At 40.4% G+C, this 19,858-nt stretch overlaps 1 protein-coding gene across 4 annotated transcripts; it reads left to right on the forward strand.

Annotated features, from left to right (window-relative positions):
* The first annotated feature begins 3,235 nt into the window (after nucleotides 1-3,235).
* On the forward strand, nucleotides 3,236-19,615 carry rbl2 (retinoblastoma-like 2 (p130)). Of its 4 annotated transcripts, none has more exons than XM_026365050.1 (22): nucleotides 3,236-3,570; nucleotides 8,155-8,285; nucleotides 8,570-8,770; nucleotides 8,988-9,052; nucleotides 9,566-9,694; nucleotides 11,069-11,247; nucleotides 11,449-11,513; nucleotides 12,035-12,206; nucleotides 12,297-12,460; nucleotides 12,558-12,670; nucleotides 12,748-12,851; nucleotides 13,460-13,597; nucleotides 13,985-14,149; nucleotides 14,915-15,023; nucleotides 15,094-15,357; nucleotides 15,433-15,620; nucleotides 16,248-16,424; nucleotides 16,506-16,577; nucleotides 16,678-16,762; nucleotides 16,926-17,158; nucleotides 17,536-17,709; nucleotides 18,251-19,615. In XM_026365050.1, exons 1-22 carry the CDS (start codon nucleotides 3,433-3,435, stop codon nucleotides 18,416-18,418), a joined length of 3,234 nt encoding a protein of 1,077 aa, XP_026220835.1. In that variant the 5' UTR covers nucleotides 3,236-3,432; the 3' UTR covers nucleotides 18,419-19,615. The 4 variants fall into 4 exon arrangements, with proteins under 4 accessions (XP_026220835.1, XP_026220836.1, XP_026220838.1 ...); XM_026365051.1 differs by having other exon boundaries at nucleotides 16,929-17,158; XM_026365053.1 differs by having other exon boundaries at nucleotides 15,433-15,476.
* Nucleotides 19,616-19,858: the final 243 nt, after the last annotated feature.

The following is a 19,858-nucleotide window of genomic DNA, read 5'->3' on the forward strand; positions in this document are numbered from 1 at the left end:
TTTGTTGTTGTTTTAATACTACTGATACTTCACTTGTGTTTTTTGTTGTTGTTTTTAATACTACTGATACTTCACTTGTGTTTTTTGTTGTTGTTTTAATACTACTGATACTTCACTTGTGTTTTTTCTGTTGTTTTTAATACTACTGATACTTCACTTGTGTTTTTTGTTCTTGTTTTAATACTACTGATACTTCACTTGTGTCTTTTCTGTTGTTTTTAATACTACTGATACTTCACTTGTGTTTTTTGTTCTTGTTTTAATACTACTGATACTTCACTTGTGTTTTTTGTTGTTGTTTTTAATACTACTGATACTTCACTTGTGTTTTTTGTTGTTGTTTTAATACTACTGATACTTCACTTGTGTTTTTTGTTGTTGTTTTAATACTACTGATACTTCACTTGTGTTTTTTGTTCTTGTTTTAATACTACTGATACTTCACTTGTGTTTTTTGTTGTTGTTTTAATACTACTGATACTTCACTTGTTGTTTTTTGTTCTTGTTTTAATACTACTGATACTTCACTTGTGTTTTTTGTTGTTGTTTTAATACTACTGATACTTCACTTGTGTTTTTTGTTGTTGTTTTTAATACTACTGATACTTCACTTGTGTTTTTTCTGTTGTTTTTAATACTACTGATACTTCACTTGTGTTTTTTGTTGTTGTTTTAATACTACTGATACTTCACTTGTGTTTTTTGTTGTTGTTTTTAATACTACTGATACTTCACTTGTGTTTTTTGTTCTTGTTTTAATACTACTGATACTTCACTTGTGTTTTTTCTGTTGTTTTTAATACTACTGATACTTCACTTGTGTTTTTTCTGTTGTTTTAATACTACTGATACTTCACTTGTGTTTTTTGTTGTTGTTTTTAATACTACTGATACTTCACTTGTGTTTTTTCTGTTGTTTTTAATACTACTGATACTTCACTTGTGTTTTTTGTTGTTGTTTTAATACTACTCATACTTCACTTGTGTTTTTTGTTGTTGTTTTTAATACTACTGATACTTCACTTGTGTTTTTTGTTGTTGTTTTAATACTACTGATACTTCACTTGTGTTTTTTCTGTTGTTTTTAATACTACTGATACTTCACTTGTGTTTTTTGTTCTTGTTTTAATACTACTGATACTTCACTTGTGTTTTTTGTTCTTGTTTTAATACTACTGATACTTCACTTGTGTTTTTTGTTGTTGTTTTAATACAGCTAATAAAGCTGCAGATTAATCAGTGTCAGTAACTATGTCACTGAATCAGACACAGTGTCAATTAAAATCAGTTTTTCCCGCAGCTCTCTTTAGTTTACATATCATGTGGGATGTAACACAGTAAGTTCACAATCATTTCCTCAGAGTTGTGTGAGATTAGAAGTGGCATCAGTGCAGCGCCTGTACTGCAGCCGTGGAATTTCACAGCGATCAGTAATTTATCTTTTATTATTATTAATCTTGACAATTTACTTTTGATGGACTGTTTTTCCAGTCTGTGCCACATGCACAGACTGATGAATGCATCAGCTACTAAAAGCACTGGAATAACTAAGTTTTCTATAAAGTCTGCACATTTTACAAAAAACTGTCCTCGTTTTATCTTTTATCTTCTCCTTTCTACTCAAAGTTTACAAGAGTTGACTGGATTTTCAGACACCAACATTAGATAGTGTTACTATGAACAGTGACACAGCAAAGCAAAGCAGAAGAAGAAATGTCAGTAAAAACGGCCTGTGTCTTTCTCAGATGTCGCTAATGTCTGATGGAGTCGAGATCCCGATCCATCTTATAGGGGATCCATCGTTCCCACTGAAGCCATGGCTGATGAAGGGATACAGCCAGGAGCACCAGCTGTCTCCTGAGCAGCGTCGCTTTACCTACAACCTCTCTTTGGCTCGCTCAGTGGTCGACTCTGCTTTCATGCATCTGAAAGGACGCTGGAGGTGTCTGCTGAAGAAGAGCGACATCGACGTGTCGATGATGCCAAGAATCGTGGCTGCCTGCTGCGTCTTGCACAACATCTGTGAATATCGAGGTGACAGTTTCCATCCTAAGTGGAACACTGACATGGCTCCTCCTGGGAATTATTTACAACAGCCAGATACAGAACCATACAAAGACGACTCGTACTGCACTGCTGAGGTCATTAGAGACACCATCACTTATAACCTGTCGACTATACTGCAGTACTGAAGGCAGACTGGACTCAGTAATCAAAGTAGATCAATAAAAAAGTCACTCTGAGGACCTACCTTTACTCCAACACTGGTGACTTTACTACAGTCAGGTCCATGAGTGACGTTATTTTGGCTCTGTGGCTGGTGGTGGAGACTGTCTTAATAGTTCAATCAAATACTGAGTCATATAAGCTGTGTAACTATCTAGGTACAATGTCTTTCTAATACTTGTTTCATGTTTTTGATAACTGTAGTTAATATAATCACATGTGAAATGAACAACATACCCAGCAGCACATAAGGTCATTTAAAATCTATAAATAATATAATAATTACATATTCACTGATGTGAATACAGATTACTTTTACTTTTAGCACTAAATATTTGTAGGTCTTATATAGAAGTACATTTTACTTAAGTACAACACTTGCACAATGCAGTAATGTGGTAAAATCATTCTAAATATTTATAGAACTTATTAAGCACTGTCAGGGTGTAGGATTTTTCTGCATTCTGAAAATAAAAATCTTGCTAATGCACATAACTAATACTTTAAATGCAGGACAAAAGGTCAGAGTACTTGTACTTAGAACTACTAGTACTTGTACTACTTTACCATTAGCGAAGATCTATGATAAATGGTGCTCTGTCAGTGTTTGCCGTTATTATTTGTAAAAGAGCGTCTGTAAAGCTCATTATCGTCGGAAAGCAGGACGACTGGGAGCCGAAGGCTTCTTTTAAAACTAAGAATGTTTAAAAAGCTGTACTAAAGAGGTTGTCATGGTTTGGGGTTTAAGTAGTAACGTTATCTACCACATTTTGACGCCTTTTCAAACGGACTTCCTGTTTTAACACCGTGAGGACCGCAGGGCTGAAAACAAAAACAGCCGGAAGTAGTAGTATTTTGATTGACAGCTCGCCCACCCACTTGTGTTCAACTACGCACATTAAGTGGGCTGGGACAAGATACGCTAGGTTTTGCATTCCCTACGTAAGATACGTACAGAAGTGACGTTTCTCGCTTCGCTCGTTGTTCTACGTACGCCCGTAGCTACGCACAAAAGAAGCTGTCAGTCAAAGGACATTTAAATGGCCCCAGTGCTCCGAGCCGAACACCGAGCAGCACCGTAATAACACCGTTACGGTCCCATTTCTACAACCAGGCTCGTTAACACCGTGTGTTTCTGCGGTCAGCGTCGCTCTCTATCCTGTAAACCAGCATTTAGTTCGCAAAGTTGGTTCAGAAAGGCTGAAAATGAGCGACGAGGACGAGCTTTTGCAGAAAGCCCGAACCGGGTTTGAAGACCTGTGTCGGGCTCTGAATATGGACGAAGAGTCGAGCACCGAGGCGTGGAGGACCTACGAGGACATGAGCAGGAACTTCACCCTGGAGGTAAAACAGACGGACACCGGGAACGGGTAGTAACTGTAGTGCTGTGGCCGGTGTAACGTTATAACGTTAGCTAACGTCAGCTAGCTTCATCTGTCGTTACCGCTACTTTAACATCGTTAAACTGAAACAGTAGTGACAGAAACCAAGTATATTTACTCATGTACTACACTTAAGTACAGTTTTGAGGTACTGGTACTTGGTTTTTTACCGTTATGGTACCTTTACTCCATTACAGTTCATTTGAGGAAATATTATACTTCGCCGCATCATGTATCTGAAGCTTTAGTTACTTAGCAGCTTTAGTTACTTAGCAGCTTTAGTTACTTTGAAGCTTTAGTTACTTAGCAGCTTTAGTTACTTAGCAGCTTTAGTTACTTAGCAGCTTTAGTTACTTAGCAGCTTTAGTTATTTAGCAGCTTTAGTTACTTAACAGCTTTAGTTACTTTGAAGCTTTAGTTACTTAACAGCTTTAGTTACTTTGAAGCTTTAGTTACTTAACAGCTTTAGTTACTTTGAAGCTTTAGTTACTTAGCAGCTTTAGTTACTTAGCAGCTTTAGTTACTTAGCAGCTTTAGTTCCTTAGCAGCTTTAGTTACTTAGCAGCTTTAGTTCCTTAGCAGCTTTAGTTACTTAACAGCTTTAGTTACTTAGCAGCTTTAGTTATTTAGCAGCTTTAGTTACTTAACAGCTTTAGTTACTTTGAAGCTTTAGTTACTTAACAGCTTTAGTTACTTTGAAGCTTTAGTTACTTTGAAGCTTTAGTTACTTAGCAGCTTTAGTTACTTAGCAGCTTTAGTTCCTTAGCAGCTTTAGTTACTTAGCAGCTTTAGTTCCTTAGCAGCTTTAGTTACTTAACAGCTTTAGTTACTTAGCAGCTTTAGTTATTTAGCAGCTTTAGTTACTTAGCAGCTTTAGTTACTTAGCAGCTTTAGTTACTTTGAAGCTTTAGTTCCTTTGAAGCTTTAGTTACTTAGCAGCTTTAGTTACTTAGCAGCTTTAGTTACTTAGCAGCTTTAGTTCCTTAGCAGCTTTAGTTACTTAGCAGCTTTAGTTCCTTAGCAGCTTTAGTTCCTTTGAAGCTTTAGTTCCTTTGAAGCTTTAGTTACTTAGCAGCTTTAGTTACTTAGCAGCTTTAGTTACTTAGCAGCTTTAGTTACTTAGCAGCTTTAGTTCCTTAGCAGCTTTAGTTACTTAGCAGCTTTAGTTCCTTAGCAGCTTTAGTTCCTTAGCAGCTTTAGTTCCTTTGAAGCTTTAGTTCCTTAGCAGCTTTAGTTCCTTTGAAGCTTTAGTTACTTAGCAGCTTTAGTTACTTAGCAGCTTTAGTTCCTTTGAAGCTTTAGTTCCTTAGCAGCTTTAGTTCCTTTGAAGCTTTAGTTACTTAGCAGCTTTAGTTCCTTAGCAGCTTTAGTTCCTTAGCAGCTTTAGTTACTTAGCAGCTTTAGTTCCTTAGCAGCTTTAGTTCCTTAGCAGCTTTAGTTACTTAGCAGCTTTAGTTACTTTGAAGCTTTAGTTACTTAGCAGCTTTAGTTACTTAGCAGCTTTAGTTACTTTGAAGCTTTAGTTACTTAACAGCTTTAGTTACTTAACAGCTTTAGTTACTTTGAAGCTTTAGTTACTTAGCAGCTTTAGTTCCTTAGCAGCTTTAGTTACTTTGAAGCTTTAGTTCCTTTGAAGCTTTAGTTACTTAACAGCTTTAGTTACTTTGAAGCTTTAGTTCCTTTGAAGCTTTAGTTCCTTAGCAGCTTTAGTTACTTTGAAGCTTTAGTTACTTTGAAGCTTTAGTTACTTAGCAGCTTTAGTTACTTTGAAGCTTTAGTTCCTTAGCAGCTTTAGTTACTTAGCAGCTTTAGTTCCTTAGCAGCTTTAGTTACTTAGCAGCTTTAGTTACTTTGAAGCTTTAGTTACTTAGCAGCTTTAGTTACTTTGAAGCTTTAGTTCCTTTGAAGCTTTAGTTCCTTAGCAGCTTTAGTTACTTTGAAGCTTTAGTTACTTAGCAGCTTTAGTTACTTAGCAGCTTTAGTTCCTTAGCAGCTTTAGTTCCTTAGCAGCTTTAGTTACTTAGCAGCTTTAGTTACTTTGAAGCTTTAGTTACTTAGCAGCTTTAGTTACTTTGAAGCTTTAGTTCCTTTGAAGCTTTAGTTACTTAGCAGCTTTAGTTACTTAGCAGCTTTAGTTACTTAGCAGCTTTAGTTACTTAGCAGCTTTAGTTCCTTTGAAGCTTTAGTTACTTAGCAGCTTTAGTTACTTAGCAGCTTTAGTTACTTAGCAGCTTTAGTTCCTTTGAAGCTTTAGTTACTTAGCAGCTTTAGTTACTTAGCAGCTTTAGTTACTTAGCAGCTTTAGTTACTTTGAAGCTTTAGTTACTTAGCAGCTTTAGTTACTTTGAAGCTTTAGTTCCTTTGAAGCCTTAGTTACTTAGCAGCTTTAGTTACTTAGCAGCTTTAGTTACTTAACAGCTTTAGTTACTTAGCAGCTTTAGTTCCTTTGAAGCTTTAGTTACTTAGCAGCTTTAGTTCCTTAGCAGCTTTAGTTACTTAGCAGCTTTAGTTACTTAGCAGCTTTAGTTACTTAGCAGCTTTAGTTACTTAGCAGCTTTAGTTCCTTAGCAGCTTTAGTTACTTAGCAGCTTTAGTTACTTAGCAGCTTTAGTTCCTTAGCAGCTTTAGTTCCTTTGAAGCTTTAGTTACTTAGCAGCTTTAGTTCCTTAGCAGCTTTAGTTACTTAGCAGCTTTAGTTACTTAGCAGCTTTAGTTACTTAGCAGCTTAGTTCCTTAGCAGCTTTAGTACTTAGCAGCTTTAGTTACTTAGCTTAGCAGCTTTAGTTCCTTTGAAGCTTTAGTTACTTAGCAGCTTTAGTTACTTAGCAGCTTTAGTTACTTAGCAGCTTTAGTTACTTTGAAGCTTTAGTTCCTTTGAAGCTTTAGTTACTTAGCAGCTTTAGTTACTTTGAAGCTTTAGTTCCTTTGAAGCTTTAGTTACTTAGCAGCTTTAGTTCCTTTGAAGCTTTAGTTCCTTTGAAGCTTTAGTTACTTAGCAGCTTTAGTTACTTAGCAGCTTTAGTTCCTTTGAAGCTTTAGTTACTTAGCAGCTTTAGTTACTTAGCAGCTTTAGTTCCTTTGAAGCTTTAGTTACTTAGCAGCTTTAGTTACTTAGCAGCTTTAGTTCCTTTGAAGCTTTAGTTCCTTAGCAGCTTTAGTTACTTAGCAGCTTTAGTTCCTTTGAAGCTTTAGTTCCTTTGAAGCTTTAGTTCCTTTGAAGCTTTAGTTACTTAGCAGCTTTAGTTACTTAGCAGCTTTAGTTACTTAGCAGCTTTAGTTACTTTGAAGCTTTAGTTCCTTAGCAGCTTTAGTTCCTTAGCAGCTTTAGTTCCTTTGAAGCTTTAGTTCCTTTGAAGCTTTAGTTACTTAGCAGCTTTAGTTACTTAGCAGCTTTAGTTACTTAGCAGCTTTAGTTCCTTTGCAGCTTTAGTTCCTTTGAAGCTTTAGTTACTTAGCAGCTTTAGTTACTTAGCAGCTTTAGTTACTTAGCAGCTTTAGTTACTTAGCAGCTTTAGTTCCTTTGAAGCTTTAGTTACTTAGCAGCTTTAGTTACTTAGCAGCTTTAGTTACTTAGCAGCTTTAGTTCCTTTGAAGCTTTAGTTACTTAGCAGCTTTAGTTACTTAGCAGCTTTAGTTCCTTTGAAGCTTTAGTTACTTAGCAGCTTTAGTTCCTTTGAAGCTTTAGTTACTTAGCAGCTTTAGTTCCTTAGCAGCTTTAGTTCCTTAGCAGCTTTAGTTCCTTAGCAGCTTTAGTTACTTAGCAGCTTTAGTTCCTTAGCAGCTTTAGTTCCTTAGCAGCTTTAGTTCCTTAGCAGCTTTAGTTCCTTAGCAGCTTTAGTTCCTTAACAGCTTTAGTTACTTAGCAGCTTTAGTTCCTTAGCAGCTTTAGTTACTTAGCAGCTTTAGTTCCTTAGCAGCTTTAGTTCCTTAGCAGCTTTAGTTCCTTAACAGCTTTAGTTCCTTAACAGCTTTAGTTACTTAGCAGCTTTAGTTCCTTAGCAGCTTTAGTTCCTTAGCAGCTTTAGTTCCTTAGCAGCTTTAGTTCCTTAGCAGCTTTAGTTACTTAGCAGCTTTAGTTCCTTAGCAGCTTTAGTTCCTTTGAAGCTTTAGTTACTTTGCAGCTTTTTAAGTTTTTTCATTTGTATTTTAATGATTTTAATTGTAATATTGAATATTTGATCTAACAGCACAGCATAGTTACTAGTTCAATTGCTGATCAAACATCAACTTTTACAAACAAACTAGTTTATTAGAATCCTAATAAAACATTATTTCATAGTAGTTTCATCATCAAAGTTACACAGGGCTTTACAAAGTAATTACACAATAATGTACAATACGTCATTAGAAAAAATAACCCTCCAGTTGATAATGATCGTTAACAGTGCCCCTGACATATTTAACAGAAAATGAACAAAGGTTCTGTGTTAGTGTTTGCACAGTTTTATCTGTGTCTGACATCCGATTTGTTTTTCTCCCCATACTCTTAATGTCTTTTTACACCCCCTTCCCTCACATCTATCTCTCACCTATCCTCCCCTCTCAGGGCAGCGAGCTGCACTGGCTGGCCTGTGCTCTCTATGTCGCCTGCAGGTCTTCTGTGCCTACGGTGGGAAAAGGCACAGCTGACGGGAACTACGTATCTCTGACCAGAATCCTGCGCTGCTCAGAAATTAGGTTGGTCTATTGTGGCATGAGCCAGCTTTCCTGTGACAGTAAGGGAATACAGTACAAAGTAGTAACACATCACAGACACATAATTAGAAGTGCTGAGGTTAGATCATCACTCTGTGTTAAATCTCATCTCCCATAAAGTGTATGTAGGAGGCAGCTGTTGGTAAAATGATGTCTTATTCCACTGTCCCAGTGGAATAAGGTGATGAGGGACCTCATCACATAGACGCAGCGTTCACAGATTATCCTGGTGACTGGTGTAATTCCCTCCCATCCTTTTCATGCAGCCTCATCGAGTTTTTCAGTAAGATGAAGAAGTGGCAGGACATGGCCAACCTGCCTCAGGATTTTCGTCAGACCACCGACAAGCTGGAGAGAAATTTCACCGTGTCGGCCGTCATCTTCAAAAAGTACGTTCCCATCTTCAAAGCCATCTTCAAAGCACCATCGGAGGAGCCACTCCGAGTTCACCGCAGCCGCAAACAAAGGTGAGACATTGTGACCGCAATGCTTAGACACGAAAACAACCAAATTTAATACATTACAATTTGTACCATACTGAAGAAGAAAATACATCTGCATTTTAGTCTCACATTAAAAAAATAAAAAGTTGGAAAAATGTGAGAATCTAGTTTGAACATTCTGTGAATAGTATAAGTATAATTTATATAAAGATCCTTCGTTTTTGTTTTGATTTTTTCCCAGGCGCCATCCCTGCACTGTGACTGAGGTCTTCAACTTCTGCTGGGTTCTATTTGTACACGCCAAAGGTAGAGACGTACTTTTCTTCACTTATCCATCCAGATTAGACGAGCTGCTGTCAGATGCTTTACTGTAAAGAGTATAACCATCTCTAAAACGAAGGGCGAATTCAATGTGCATCTATTTAATCGTCATAATTTATCTTCAGAAATTAAAGAGTTATTTTATCTTTGAAACAGTATAGCAATTACACATGAAATAATACAGGAGGATAAAATCTAATGTTTACTTCTGTAACTTGAATGTAACAGCAATACTGCTGAGGTTGAGGAGTCTTGTTTAAGGGAACCGCAGTGGTTTGACTGAGAGTATTGGTGCCTATTTACCTTCACTTCTCTCTGCTGCCTAAGTCTTTCATAATCCTCGCTCGTCTGTGTGTCTTACGTCCTGACAGCTAAAGAAGCTGGTCTGAACCTGCCTGTGTGGATTTGGCAGCAACACTGTCCTGGTCTGCTGTGCCAACGCGGCCTGCAGACATGAAAATTTCCTCATGGCGTGTCATGTTTGTCTTTCTTGTCCAGGGAACTTCCCCATGATCAGTGATGACCTGGTGAACTCGTATCATCTGCTGCTGTGTGCTCTCGACCTTGTCTTCACAAGCACTCTGCTGTGTAATGCCAGGAAAGACCTGCTCAACCCAACCTTCAAAGGTACCAGGTTTCTGTTGGCTAAAGAGAAGATATTTCCCTCAGTAGCTGGTGGAGACTGAAGAACAGAAGAGCTAAAAGTAAAGAGAGGGATAACTGGACACACATACTCCCCCACATGGATCATCGTGTTCAATGTGTCACTGTAAAAAGAGATGATACTATAATACTGTATATTAAATACATTAAAACATAATAAGCATTTCGAAGACTGCCTCTTGCTCTAGTGGCATCAGTCTTTGTTAATTGTCATCACACGGCAGTTAGACATTCAAACACATCGTACAAACACATATATGTCTCAAAGCTGCAAGTATTCTGTTGTTATTTTAATTTGTGAAACTTGATGTTGAATTCAGCATCAGCACACAGGAAGCCTGCTTATCAACCGTGTGGAGCAGTAAATCAAATGTGTAATAAATCTTAAGTTTGGCTCTTTTCACTGAACAAATTCCAGCCAACCAGCTCCCAGAAAACATCCAGCAGTGAATATGAACTCTGCCTTCTCTTCCTGTTGATGCTTCATGTTTCTGTGCCCCCCCCCCAACCTCCAGCTCTCTTTCTAAACTCAGTGTTTATTGTGGTGGAGGACCTGTTGAGAGAGGAAACCACTGTGCCAGCCTCACCATGAAATATGACACCACTTCAAACTCTCTTAAGACAGAAATGTTTTTTGTTTTTTTTTTTATTCATGTTGGTTTAAAAATCCAAAACTGCACCAGGGAATCTAAGACGACATCAAACTTGGTTGATGTCCCAGTTTCCTGTGGAAAAATAAACATGTTGCAGGTCCAACAAGAGAAAATAGAAATGTTTAAAAACAAAATTAGAAATCTGAATGGTTAAAGATAACAACAGTTAGAAATGTGTGATTATTTGATGCTGTGAAATGTTTCTAACAGCGTAGTCAGTGAGACAGAGTTCTTATATGATACCTAAATGTGTGTGCAGCTGCATGCTGTGGTTGGTCCTCCTCTTCACACTGCTTATAAAGTCAAAAGGCACTGTGCTTGTTATGTTTTGCATAAATTCATTTTTAACGTGAAGCTCCAGTTAGACACATGAAGTGTTTCATTCAAATTACAGCCTTACTGGTACAAAATCCAAAGCTGCTTAACAGGGAAACACAATGTTAGTGAATTCAGATCATTATCCTCTTCAGTTGATTATATCAGGTAGCTTGTGTCTTCAACATTCTTCTTAAGATTTAATTTATGAACAAGAACAGGAGAAACAGTTCACGTATTCACACCGACAGCTGACTGACAGACATGTTGAAATGGTGTCAACCTGTCAAACCTGAAATTCCCAGGATTTCTGCAGGTTACTGGTCGATCTGGTTACCAGTGTCTTCTCTGTCTGTGTCATTTGCTCCAGGCCTACCAGAGGACTTCAGCAGTAAAGACTTCAGACCGTCCTCGGGTCCGCACTGCTTCATAGAGCAGCTATGTGAGCTGCATGATGGTCTGGTGCTGGAGGCTAAAGGAGTCAAAGAACACTTCTTTAAACCCTACATCAAGAAACTCTTCCACAAGAGGGTCAGAAGACAAAAAATTGTGAATGTTTCACTAACTCCCAATTCTTCCCTCATTATCCGACTTGAAGGACCGTACCAGTGTTACTGCAAAACATGACATATGTTTTAGTTTTTAGAATAGAGTTCGGTTCAGCCAGTTCCCTTTTGACTCTAATTACTGTTAAGTTGTAAAATACCTGGAAGATTGGAAATTACATTTCCTCTCCTTCTTCTCCCACAGATACTCAGAGGGAAAGAGGACAGTCTCACCGGCTTTCTGGATCCAATGAACTTCGGAGACAGTTTGTGAGTGTAGACTGTCATTAAATTAGATTATACTGACTCTGAGATCACATACTATGCAGGTGATACACTTTGTGAGTAAAAGACATGAAGAGATGAGGGAGGAGTGCCGCTGTAAGAGGGTTGAAGGCACATCAAATCGATTTAGTTAACACATTTTGTACCAGAAGGAAAACTTTATTTTCAGGTGAAATGTTTATGTTAATTTGGCCAAAGAGTTTATCTTCACCAAACAGCACATTTCAGATAAAACTCTTCAGAGCATGAAAAAATTCATGTACAGATACAGTATCTGACCAACTAAAAGGTGGATTTAATGCAACCTTAAAATCTCCTTTGTTTCCCAAATTGAACTCTAGTCACAAAGAAATGAACTATTTTAATCTGAACAGGTGAGAGGCACAGGCGTCCGCAAGTGTGTAAAAACAACCGGAAGTTACTGTAGCGGTTCAAAATTCCACTTCCTCAGTCTGTTTTCAGACACTCCTCTCCTCCTTCCCCCTTCACCTATGCTCTCCCCTCAGTTTGTCTCTAAACCGGGTGTATGAGGAACATGTTTTGGCCACCGGCAGTCTGGATGAGAGGATCTTCACGGGGGAGGGGGCGAATGAAGACATTGGTACACCAGGACCTTGCCTGTGGGACGGGGTGGAGAACCAGGACAGCGCCACCTTCAGACTTCATACCAGCCTCACTGTAAGACACTCACTCCAGGTTTGCCTTTAAACAGTCTTTTGTGACATTTCCTGTATGCCTCCACCAACCTGCTGCTCGTCTTCTGCACAGGCCTCGGCCCTGAAGGTTTCCACTCCCCTGACAGGGAGGAAGTACGTGCAGGAGAACAGCCTGGCGTCTCCGATCTCGTCCGCCATGAGGAGTGTTGGACGTCTCCACACTCTGCTGTCGGGAACCAAACACGGGCCGAGTGCTAAACTGGCAGAAACTCTCAGGTATGTTTCAGCCAGTTAGGAGTAACAGTTAGTGCTATATCCTGTGTATTATCTCCTGTAATGTAATGACATGAATCGTGTCCCCGCTTTGTTGCAGGACCTGCGCCAGAGACCCAAGTGAAGTGATCAGTCAGCGGCTGAAGGACATGTTTGACATCTTCTCTCAGCATTATGAGGAGATAGGTGCAGAGATCAGAGGGATGGGGAAAGGTACACAAACTCCAGAGCAGAAAATCTATTATGAAAGGTTTGTTTCTCTACACCTACTTGAAAATGTTCTGCTTCAGACATGGCAGTGAAGTATTTCCACCTCGCGGAGGCGCTCTACTACAGGATCCTGGAGTCCATCATAGAGAGAGAAAAGATGATACTAGGAGACGCCGACCTGTCTGTAAGTGTAGCATGTAGCATCGTATACATTTGGACAGTGACGCACTCTTTAAGCCACCACAATACTTGAAGAGTGTCAAATTTGATTTAAGGAACTGCTCCTGTAGGAATTACAACCGTCCTTATACTGATCGTGATCCACACTCTTCTAATGTGGTAACACATGATACGTACATTCACAGATGGTTAAGCCTTTTTAAAGGAGTGGAAGTAACAGACACAGTCACTAAAACAGCTGTTTCTAATTAGCACAGGTAAGAGAACTAATTAGTAGAATCACCTGGTTCGGTGTTTTTTCTTACTGCATGTTCAACATTTTTTGCGGCATCATTTCTGCTTTAATGCATAATTTTTATTCATAATATAAATTTATAAGCTGTGTTTCCTTATTGATTTCATACCGGTGAACAGCTGCTATAGCAACATGGTAAATGTCAAATGTTCAATTTTCCCCACGGGTTAAAAACTTTGTTGGTATGATGGTGAAAATAAAAAATAAATAATTAATTTCATTCTCTGTGTCATAAAAACCTAAACTTGGTGAAGCTGCACTATGTACTAAAGGACGTAGAGTAAAAGTGGTGAAGTGTGTATTTGTGCATGTTGTAGTGTATTCTGGAGCAGGACGTCTTCCATCGCTCCCTGCTCGCCTGCTGTTTGGAGATCGTCATCTTCTCCTACAGACCACCAGGAGATTTCCCAAACGTGATCCACATCTTCCAGCTCTCTGCTTATCACTTCTACAAGGTAGCACTTCCTATAATATGTCCACCCGTACATTAGGGAATTTATATATTTTACTGAGATACTGAGTCGTATGCTGACAGGTAAATGTTGACTTGTCCCTGTTCCTTACTCACACAGGGCTTTTAGCTTTCAGTGACCCCCAACTCAATCTGAAGCAGTTTTTTCTGTTTCACACAGAACGTTTTATTTAACATAACATGTTTTAGAAATCTCTACTAACTTAAGTCATCACTGACAACTGACAAGCTTTACTGACCACATATCCTGCCTCTCAGGCAGCAGATTGACCACTGCAGTGGCTCTCCCATCTGAACAATTTCACACATCTCATGTGTGATCAGCCAAAGAGGACATGTATCACACCACTGTCTACATGTGTGTATGCAGGTGATCGAGGTGTTAGTGCGGTCAGAGCAGGGTCTTTTTCGGGAGGTGGTGAAACACCTGAACCAGGTGGAGGAGCAGGTTCTGGAGAGTCTGGCCTGGACCAGTGACTCACCTCTGTGGGAGACTCTACGCAGGGCCAAAGACCACGTTCCGGCCTGCCAGGAGGTCGGTCAGCACAAAGACACTTTACACTCTAATGCAAAAACATGTTCACTTCATTATGTACATCTGCCTGAATATACACATATAAACAAGTAAAGAGGTAGTAGCTTGTAAAAAATGATCAGAATTCATCAAGCCTTACCATCTACAGTGGCTAGAAAAAGTAGAATTCATCAAGCCTTACCATCTACAGTGGCTAGAAAAAGTATAATTCATCAAGCCTTACCATCTACAGTGGCTAGAAAAAGTATAATTCATCAAGCCTTACCATCTACAGTGGCTAGAAAAAGTAGAATTCATCAAGCCTTACCATCTACAGTGGCTAGAAAAAGTAGAATTCATCAAGCCTTACCATCTACAGTGGCTAGAAAAAGTAGAATTCATCAAGCCTTACCATCTACAGTGGCTAGAAAAAGTATGTGAACCCTGTAGCTTTGGATCAAACTAATAGTTAGTTAAAAATGCTCTCCTCACAGTCACTATTAAACCTGAGACCATACGATCAGTATAAACAAGTGTAAAACTTAAAGAATAAAAAACTATGATGAGCTGTAGACTAGCAGCATGTCAGGACAGAGACGATAGAATTAGATATACCATATATGCCGGCAGTAGTCCTCTCTAACATTAGATTTACACAGGCTCTTATTGTAGCAGCTGTATGTTAGTTATCTGCGTCCTTCAGTTTCATACATTCTAATCACTGTTGAACTGCAGTGTTCTCCTACTGCTGGTTCATGGTTCTCGGTGTGTGTCTGTGTGTTTCAGGTGATGCCTCCTCAGTATCTGGAGCAAATCGATGAAAGCAGCTCAGGCAACGATGTCCTCACACCCATCAACCAGGGACCTGACCTCAACACCAGCAGTGTTGTCAAAGGTACATAAAAAAAAAAAAAAACACTTTATGAAAACAGTGCATATTAAGATGTGTGCCCGCCCTCCTGTAGGCGTGTCACCCTCCCCCACCACCTTGCTGGACCGTTACAGCTCCCCCCCCAGTGGCCCAACTCGCCGCCGTCTTTTCGTCGACCCGGTGGATGGAGACACCGGGGTCACCTCCACCAGTTCAGCCAATACAACACCGGCCAACGTAACCAAGGCGGGCCAGGCCAGCCTGGTTACAGCCATCCCAGCCGGACAGACTGTGGTCACCATGGCAACCGCTACAGTCACCGCCAACAACGGGCAGACGGTCACCATACCTGTGCAGGGTAAGGTGCTAAAAACACGGAGCAGTGCAATGACGAACCGTGGCAGATGATTAGAGCTAACTCTGACCTCTGCAGGTATCGCCAACGAGAGCGGAGGAATCACCTTCTTCCCCGTCCAGGTGAGTGTCACTGGGCAGGGAACAGCTGCGCTGCAGCCGGTGTCCACGCAGACGCTGACCGGCACCCTCGCTGTCCAATCACCCGCCACCAAATCAGCAGGAAGTCCACTGAGGAAAGGCTCTCTGTCTCTGTTCTTTAGGAAGGTTCGAGTCCTGCATGTGCACTTTCTATCACTCAGCTATCTTCACATTGTAAAGTCGATGTTTCTGTGGAAGGAGACATTTCCGTATTTGTGAAGAAGAGAAATACTAGTGGAAGCAGTGTCTCAGCTTCAGTTCCCAACAGCGGCTCAGTTTCTGTTCAGGAGTGCATCATGGTCCTACAGTGCTGTGAAATCATTTTGGGTTCCTGCAGAGTCCAATAGCCCCGTGGTTTGGGTCCATACCACACAACCAGTGGCAGAAAGTAACATTTAAACAAAGAGGCCAGACAAAAGTGAAGTAGGACATATGCATCTCATAAATCAGGTTTCTACAGAATCTAATGAGTGTGATGTAATGTGATTCAAGGAAAACTTCCACAACCTGTTACTGTCAAACTAAACCTTCAGTTAGTAAAAAGCTACACAGCAGAGAAATGAGACTGTTCAAAAGCAGAAAACATTTCAACTCATTTCACATTTCTGTTGTAAACTGCAAACAGAATTATTTTAACCCAGAATTAGTTATTATTGATCTAATAGCTGACGCTTTACATCTTCTCAGTTGCCTTAAGTTTTAAAACAGTAACGTAGTCCTTACAGTATTGTACTGGTGTCTTTCCCCTCACAGGTGTACCACCTGGCCAGCGTGCGTCTCAGAGATCTATGTGCCAAACTGGACATTTCATCAGAGCTGAGGAGGAAGATCTGGACGTGTTTTGAATATTCTCTGGTCCACTGTACTGAGCTGATGATGGACCGGCACCTTGACCAGCTCCTCATGTGTGCTGTTTACGTCATGGCGAAGGTCTGCGTGTGTGTGTTAGGGCACTGCTCTGTAATGCATTTGTCTTTCTACTGAAGTGCACATGTTGTTTGTGTCTCTCAGGTGACCAAAGAGGACAGGTCCTTCCAGAACATTATGAAGTGTTACCGCACTCAGCCTCAGGCCAACAGCCACGTAAGACTGGGTAGACAGACACAGACCTGCCTTTAGTTTGCTGTAACATTTCTGAAATACTGCATCAGGCTGTTGGCTTTTCTGTGTTTGTGTGCTCCAGGTTTACAGGAGTGTGTTGATCTCTGAGCGGAAGCGACGTCACTCTGGCAGCAACAAACAGAACGCATCCACTGAGCAGGAGCCAGGTATGTTCACCTGTGTTTTCATCCGATGAGGTTAAATTTTGTGTTGGTAACAAACCAGCAGAGAATCCTCAACCTCTGTGAAGCTTCAGAGACTCTTTCAGCTCCTAGTTTTGGTTTTACAGTATGTTGTTGTATCTCTTTGTCCCGTCTCGTCTCCCACCAGCAGGTGTAGACATTAGTCCAGTTCCTATTCGCTGCAGCAGCACCCTGCCAGCGCCCCAGCCCAGCAGTGCCCCCTCCACACCCACCAACACGTCCATCAAGAAGTCATCGTCCTCTGGTGCAGGTGATGGTGAAGAAGAGCGAGGAGACCTGATCCACTTCTACAACAATGTTTACATCAAACAGATGAGACACTTTGCTTTGAGATACTCCCCAAACTCACCGTCAGTGGGGGTGCGTTCACATTTCTTTACGTCTTATTTTGAATATGATCTTTCATCCGCATAGCTGGAGAATGTTTAAATGTAGTAGTAGTAGTATTTCCCTGGAAAACACAGTGGTATTACAGTTTCTGACAAAACAAATACACAGTAAAGGTCTCAGGACAAATGTCCTCTAGTGTGTGAAAGTGGTGACTTTAATGCAGATTAAAATTCACGTACATATGAAACATACCAAACTGTTTAGTAGGTATTTAAAGAACGCTTACTGAAGCCTGATTGGCTTGTGGCAGCGAGGTGACTGTGACATCAGAACAGGTAAGAGGGATTTTGACTACGCGGGAGACGTCTGTGTTTCTGTAACGAAAGTTTTAATGTAACTGTGTGCAGGTGGAGTCCCCCCCCCTGTGTCCGTACCCCACCCTGAGGACCGGGTCTCCTCGTCGGATGCTCCTGTCCAGCAAACACTCCATTTACATCTCACCTCACAAGACTGCTGCAACCCCCTCAACCACTACACCCAGAGACAAGATATTTTACTACATCTGCAGCAGCCCCCCAAACGTGAGACCCCCACACTGTGCACCTTTACAATACACTCAGTTCATAAGTATTTGGACAGTGACTGTGTGAGAAAACAGTCTGTAGAGGACTGTCTGAAGTGGGGATTATTCTTCTTTATTCATTATATTTTTGGACACTGCACAGTGTCTTTAAGGCCAGTTCCTAGTTTCTGCTGCAGAATCTGTGATGTACATTTCATCACCTGCACAGTCAGCGACGGTCTGAGCAGACAGTCTATTCTCCTGTTTCTCTGTCTTCAGAGGACTACGTGCAGCACAAAGCTTTCATCAGTGACACTGTTCAGTCAAAACAACAAACAGAGGAGTTCTTCTTCTTCTTCGTCTTCTTCTTGGAGCCACGGTTATCGTCATGTTTCGTTCGCTCATTTACAGTTGTAGTATTAGTATGATTAGTACGAGTACAAAAGGGCAAAAGGAAACCATGACCTGGCCTTTATTCTGTTGCTCACAGTAACTCACTCTCTCATTCTTCTACTGGACAGCAAGCTCTGACTTCTGTTCTCTGACCTTTGATCCCTCAGCGTCTGCAGGAGATCAACAGCATGATCCGGACCGGAGAGACTCCCACCAGAAAGCGCAGCATGGCCCTGGAGGAGGAAACATCCCCCAAGAGGGTCTGTCCAGACAACCACTCTGCGCTGCTGCGCCGCCTGCAGGACGTCGCCAACGACCGCAGCTCGTCCCACTAAGAGCGGCAGAGGTCATCACCATACTGCTACACTACACGTTTACTGTGCTGACACACGCTAGCAGACCAGACTCTCAGGAGCAGTTTGGTCATTTTAAGGATGATTTTACTGAATGTTCAGAGAAGGATCAACAGAGGTCACAGGGTTTATCTCGAGTGTTTGCTTCGGTCTGAACCTGTTCTGTCGATCTAATAACTGATAACATGAACAAAATGTTCTGTCATTTTTTATACATGCGCTGTTGAACATGAACTGTTTACCAATCAAAATTCTAAAAAAAAGGTCAGAATGTCTCCAATAGAGTCCTTTCTGTGGGGCCAAAGGTCAGATCCCGTAGCAGCTCAGCCAACTTTGTTGCTCGTCAGAGTTGCCCGGAAAAGTTGTCTTGGTCTTTCTTAAAGTCCACTGATATGAGTTAGTCTCAGAATGTCCGTTTATTTAATGTGAGGGCGACAGTGTCCGACTTTAAAACCTCTGACTTGAACTGATAATCAGTGAGAAGCTGGTGACGATGTCATGTGAAACAACAAATGTGAGTGAAAGTCTTGATTCCCTGCATTTAGTCTCTGATTCAGGATTTAATTCTTCTAGAAGTTTGTTCAAGAGAAGACACATCTCATTTCTGTTCTCTTCTGTCTGTTTTTTTTTTTTTTTTTTTTTTTTTGCTCTTTTATGTGTTTTTAACGTCGTTCGTTTACAATAATTTAATTTCTATGTTTTCTATTGTGCTAATAACAAAAACCTGATGTAATTCTCATTTAATTTCAATGATAGTTTCATATCAACAACATTTATTCATCCATCATGATCTTTGTAACTGATCAATAAAACGATCAAATTTGGTAAAGTAAAAGATTCAACAACTTAAAATGTTTAAAATGAGATTTGTAGCATCAGACCAGCAGATAATTTGTCACATGTGACTGATTTTGGAGTGAAACTGGGTGTTTGTCTGCGCAGCAGATGACACCCTGTGTTATTGTGCAGCAGCAGTAGAGCGAGCGTTGTGATGAGAGGTGTGTAAATATGTGTAAAGAAAAAAAAGAGAAAAGCTATTTTATGGATGTTGCTGTAAGTTAAGTGCCTTTATTTTATACTCCTGATCTGTGTGTTTACATCCAATAACGTTCACTTTTATTAGAGTTTGTTGGTTGTAAAAAAAAACAAACTGATAAAATAATAAAATGTTAAAACCGAGCTGGTGAATTGTGTCTCAGACGGCTCCTGTCTGGTCAGACGCTGCTGTTCAGTCCTCGTGTGATTCACTGTGAGCAAGTGAAGCGTTCACTTGAAGGTGATTCACACTTCTCTGATCCCATATCACAGAAGATTTGGTCCATGAATGTCGTTGACGCTGTCAGTGTTGGTTACACTGTGTTACTAAGGGCCCCGGGATCTGTGGTGGGGGCCCTGAGCTGAGGACTGTGAAATACCAGCTTA

This window comes from Anabas testudineus, chromosome 6 (genome assembly GCF_900324465.2).
Source record: "Anabas testudineus chromosome 6, fAnaTes1.2, whole genome shotgun sequence".
Classification (NCBI taxonomy): Eukaryota; Metazoa; Chordata; class Actinopteri; order Anabantiformes; family Anabantidae; genus Anabas; species Anabas testudineus.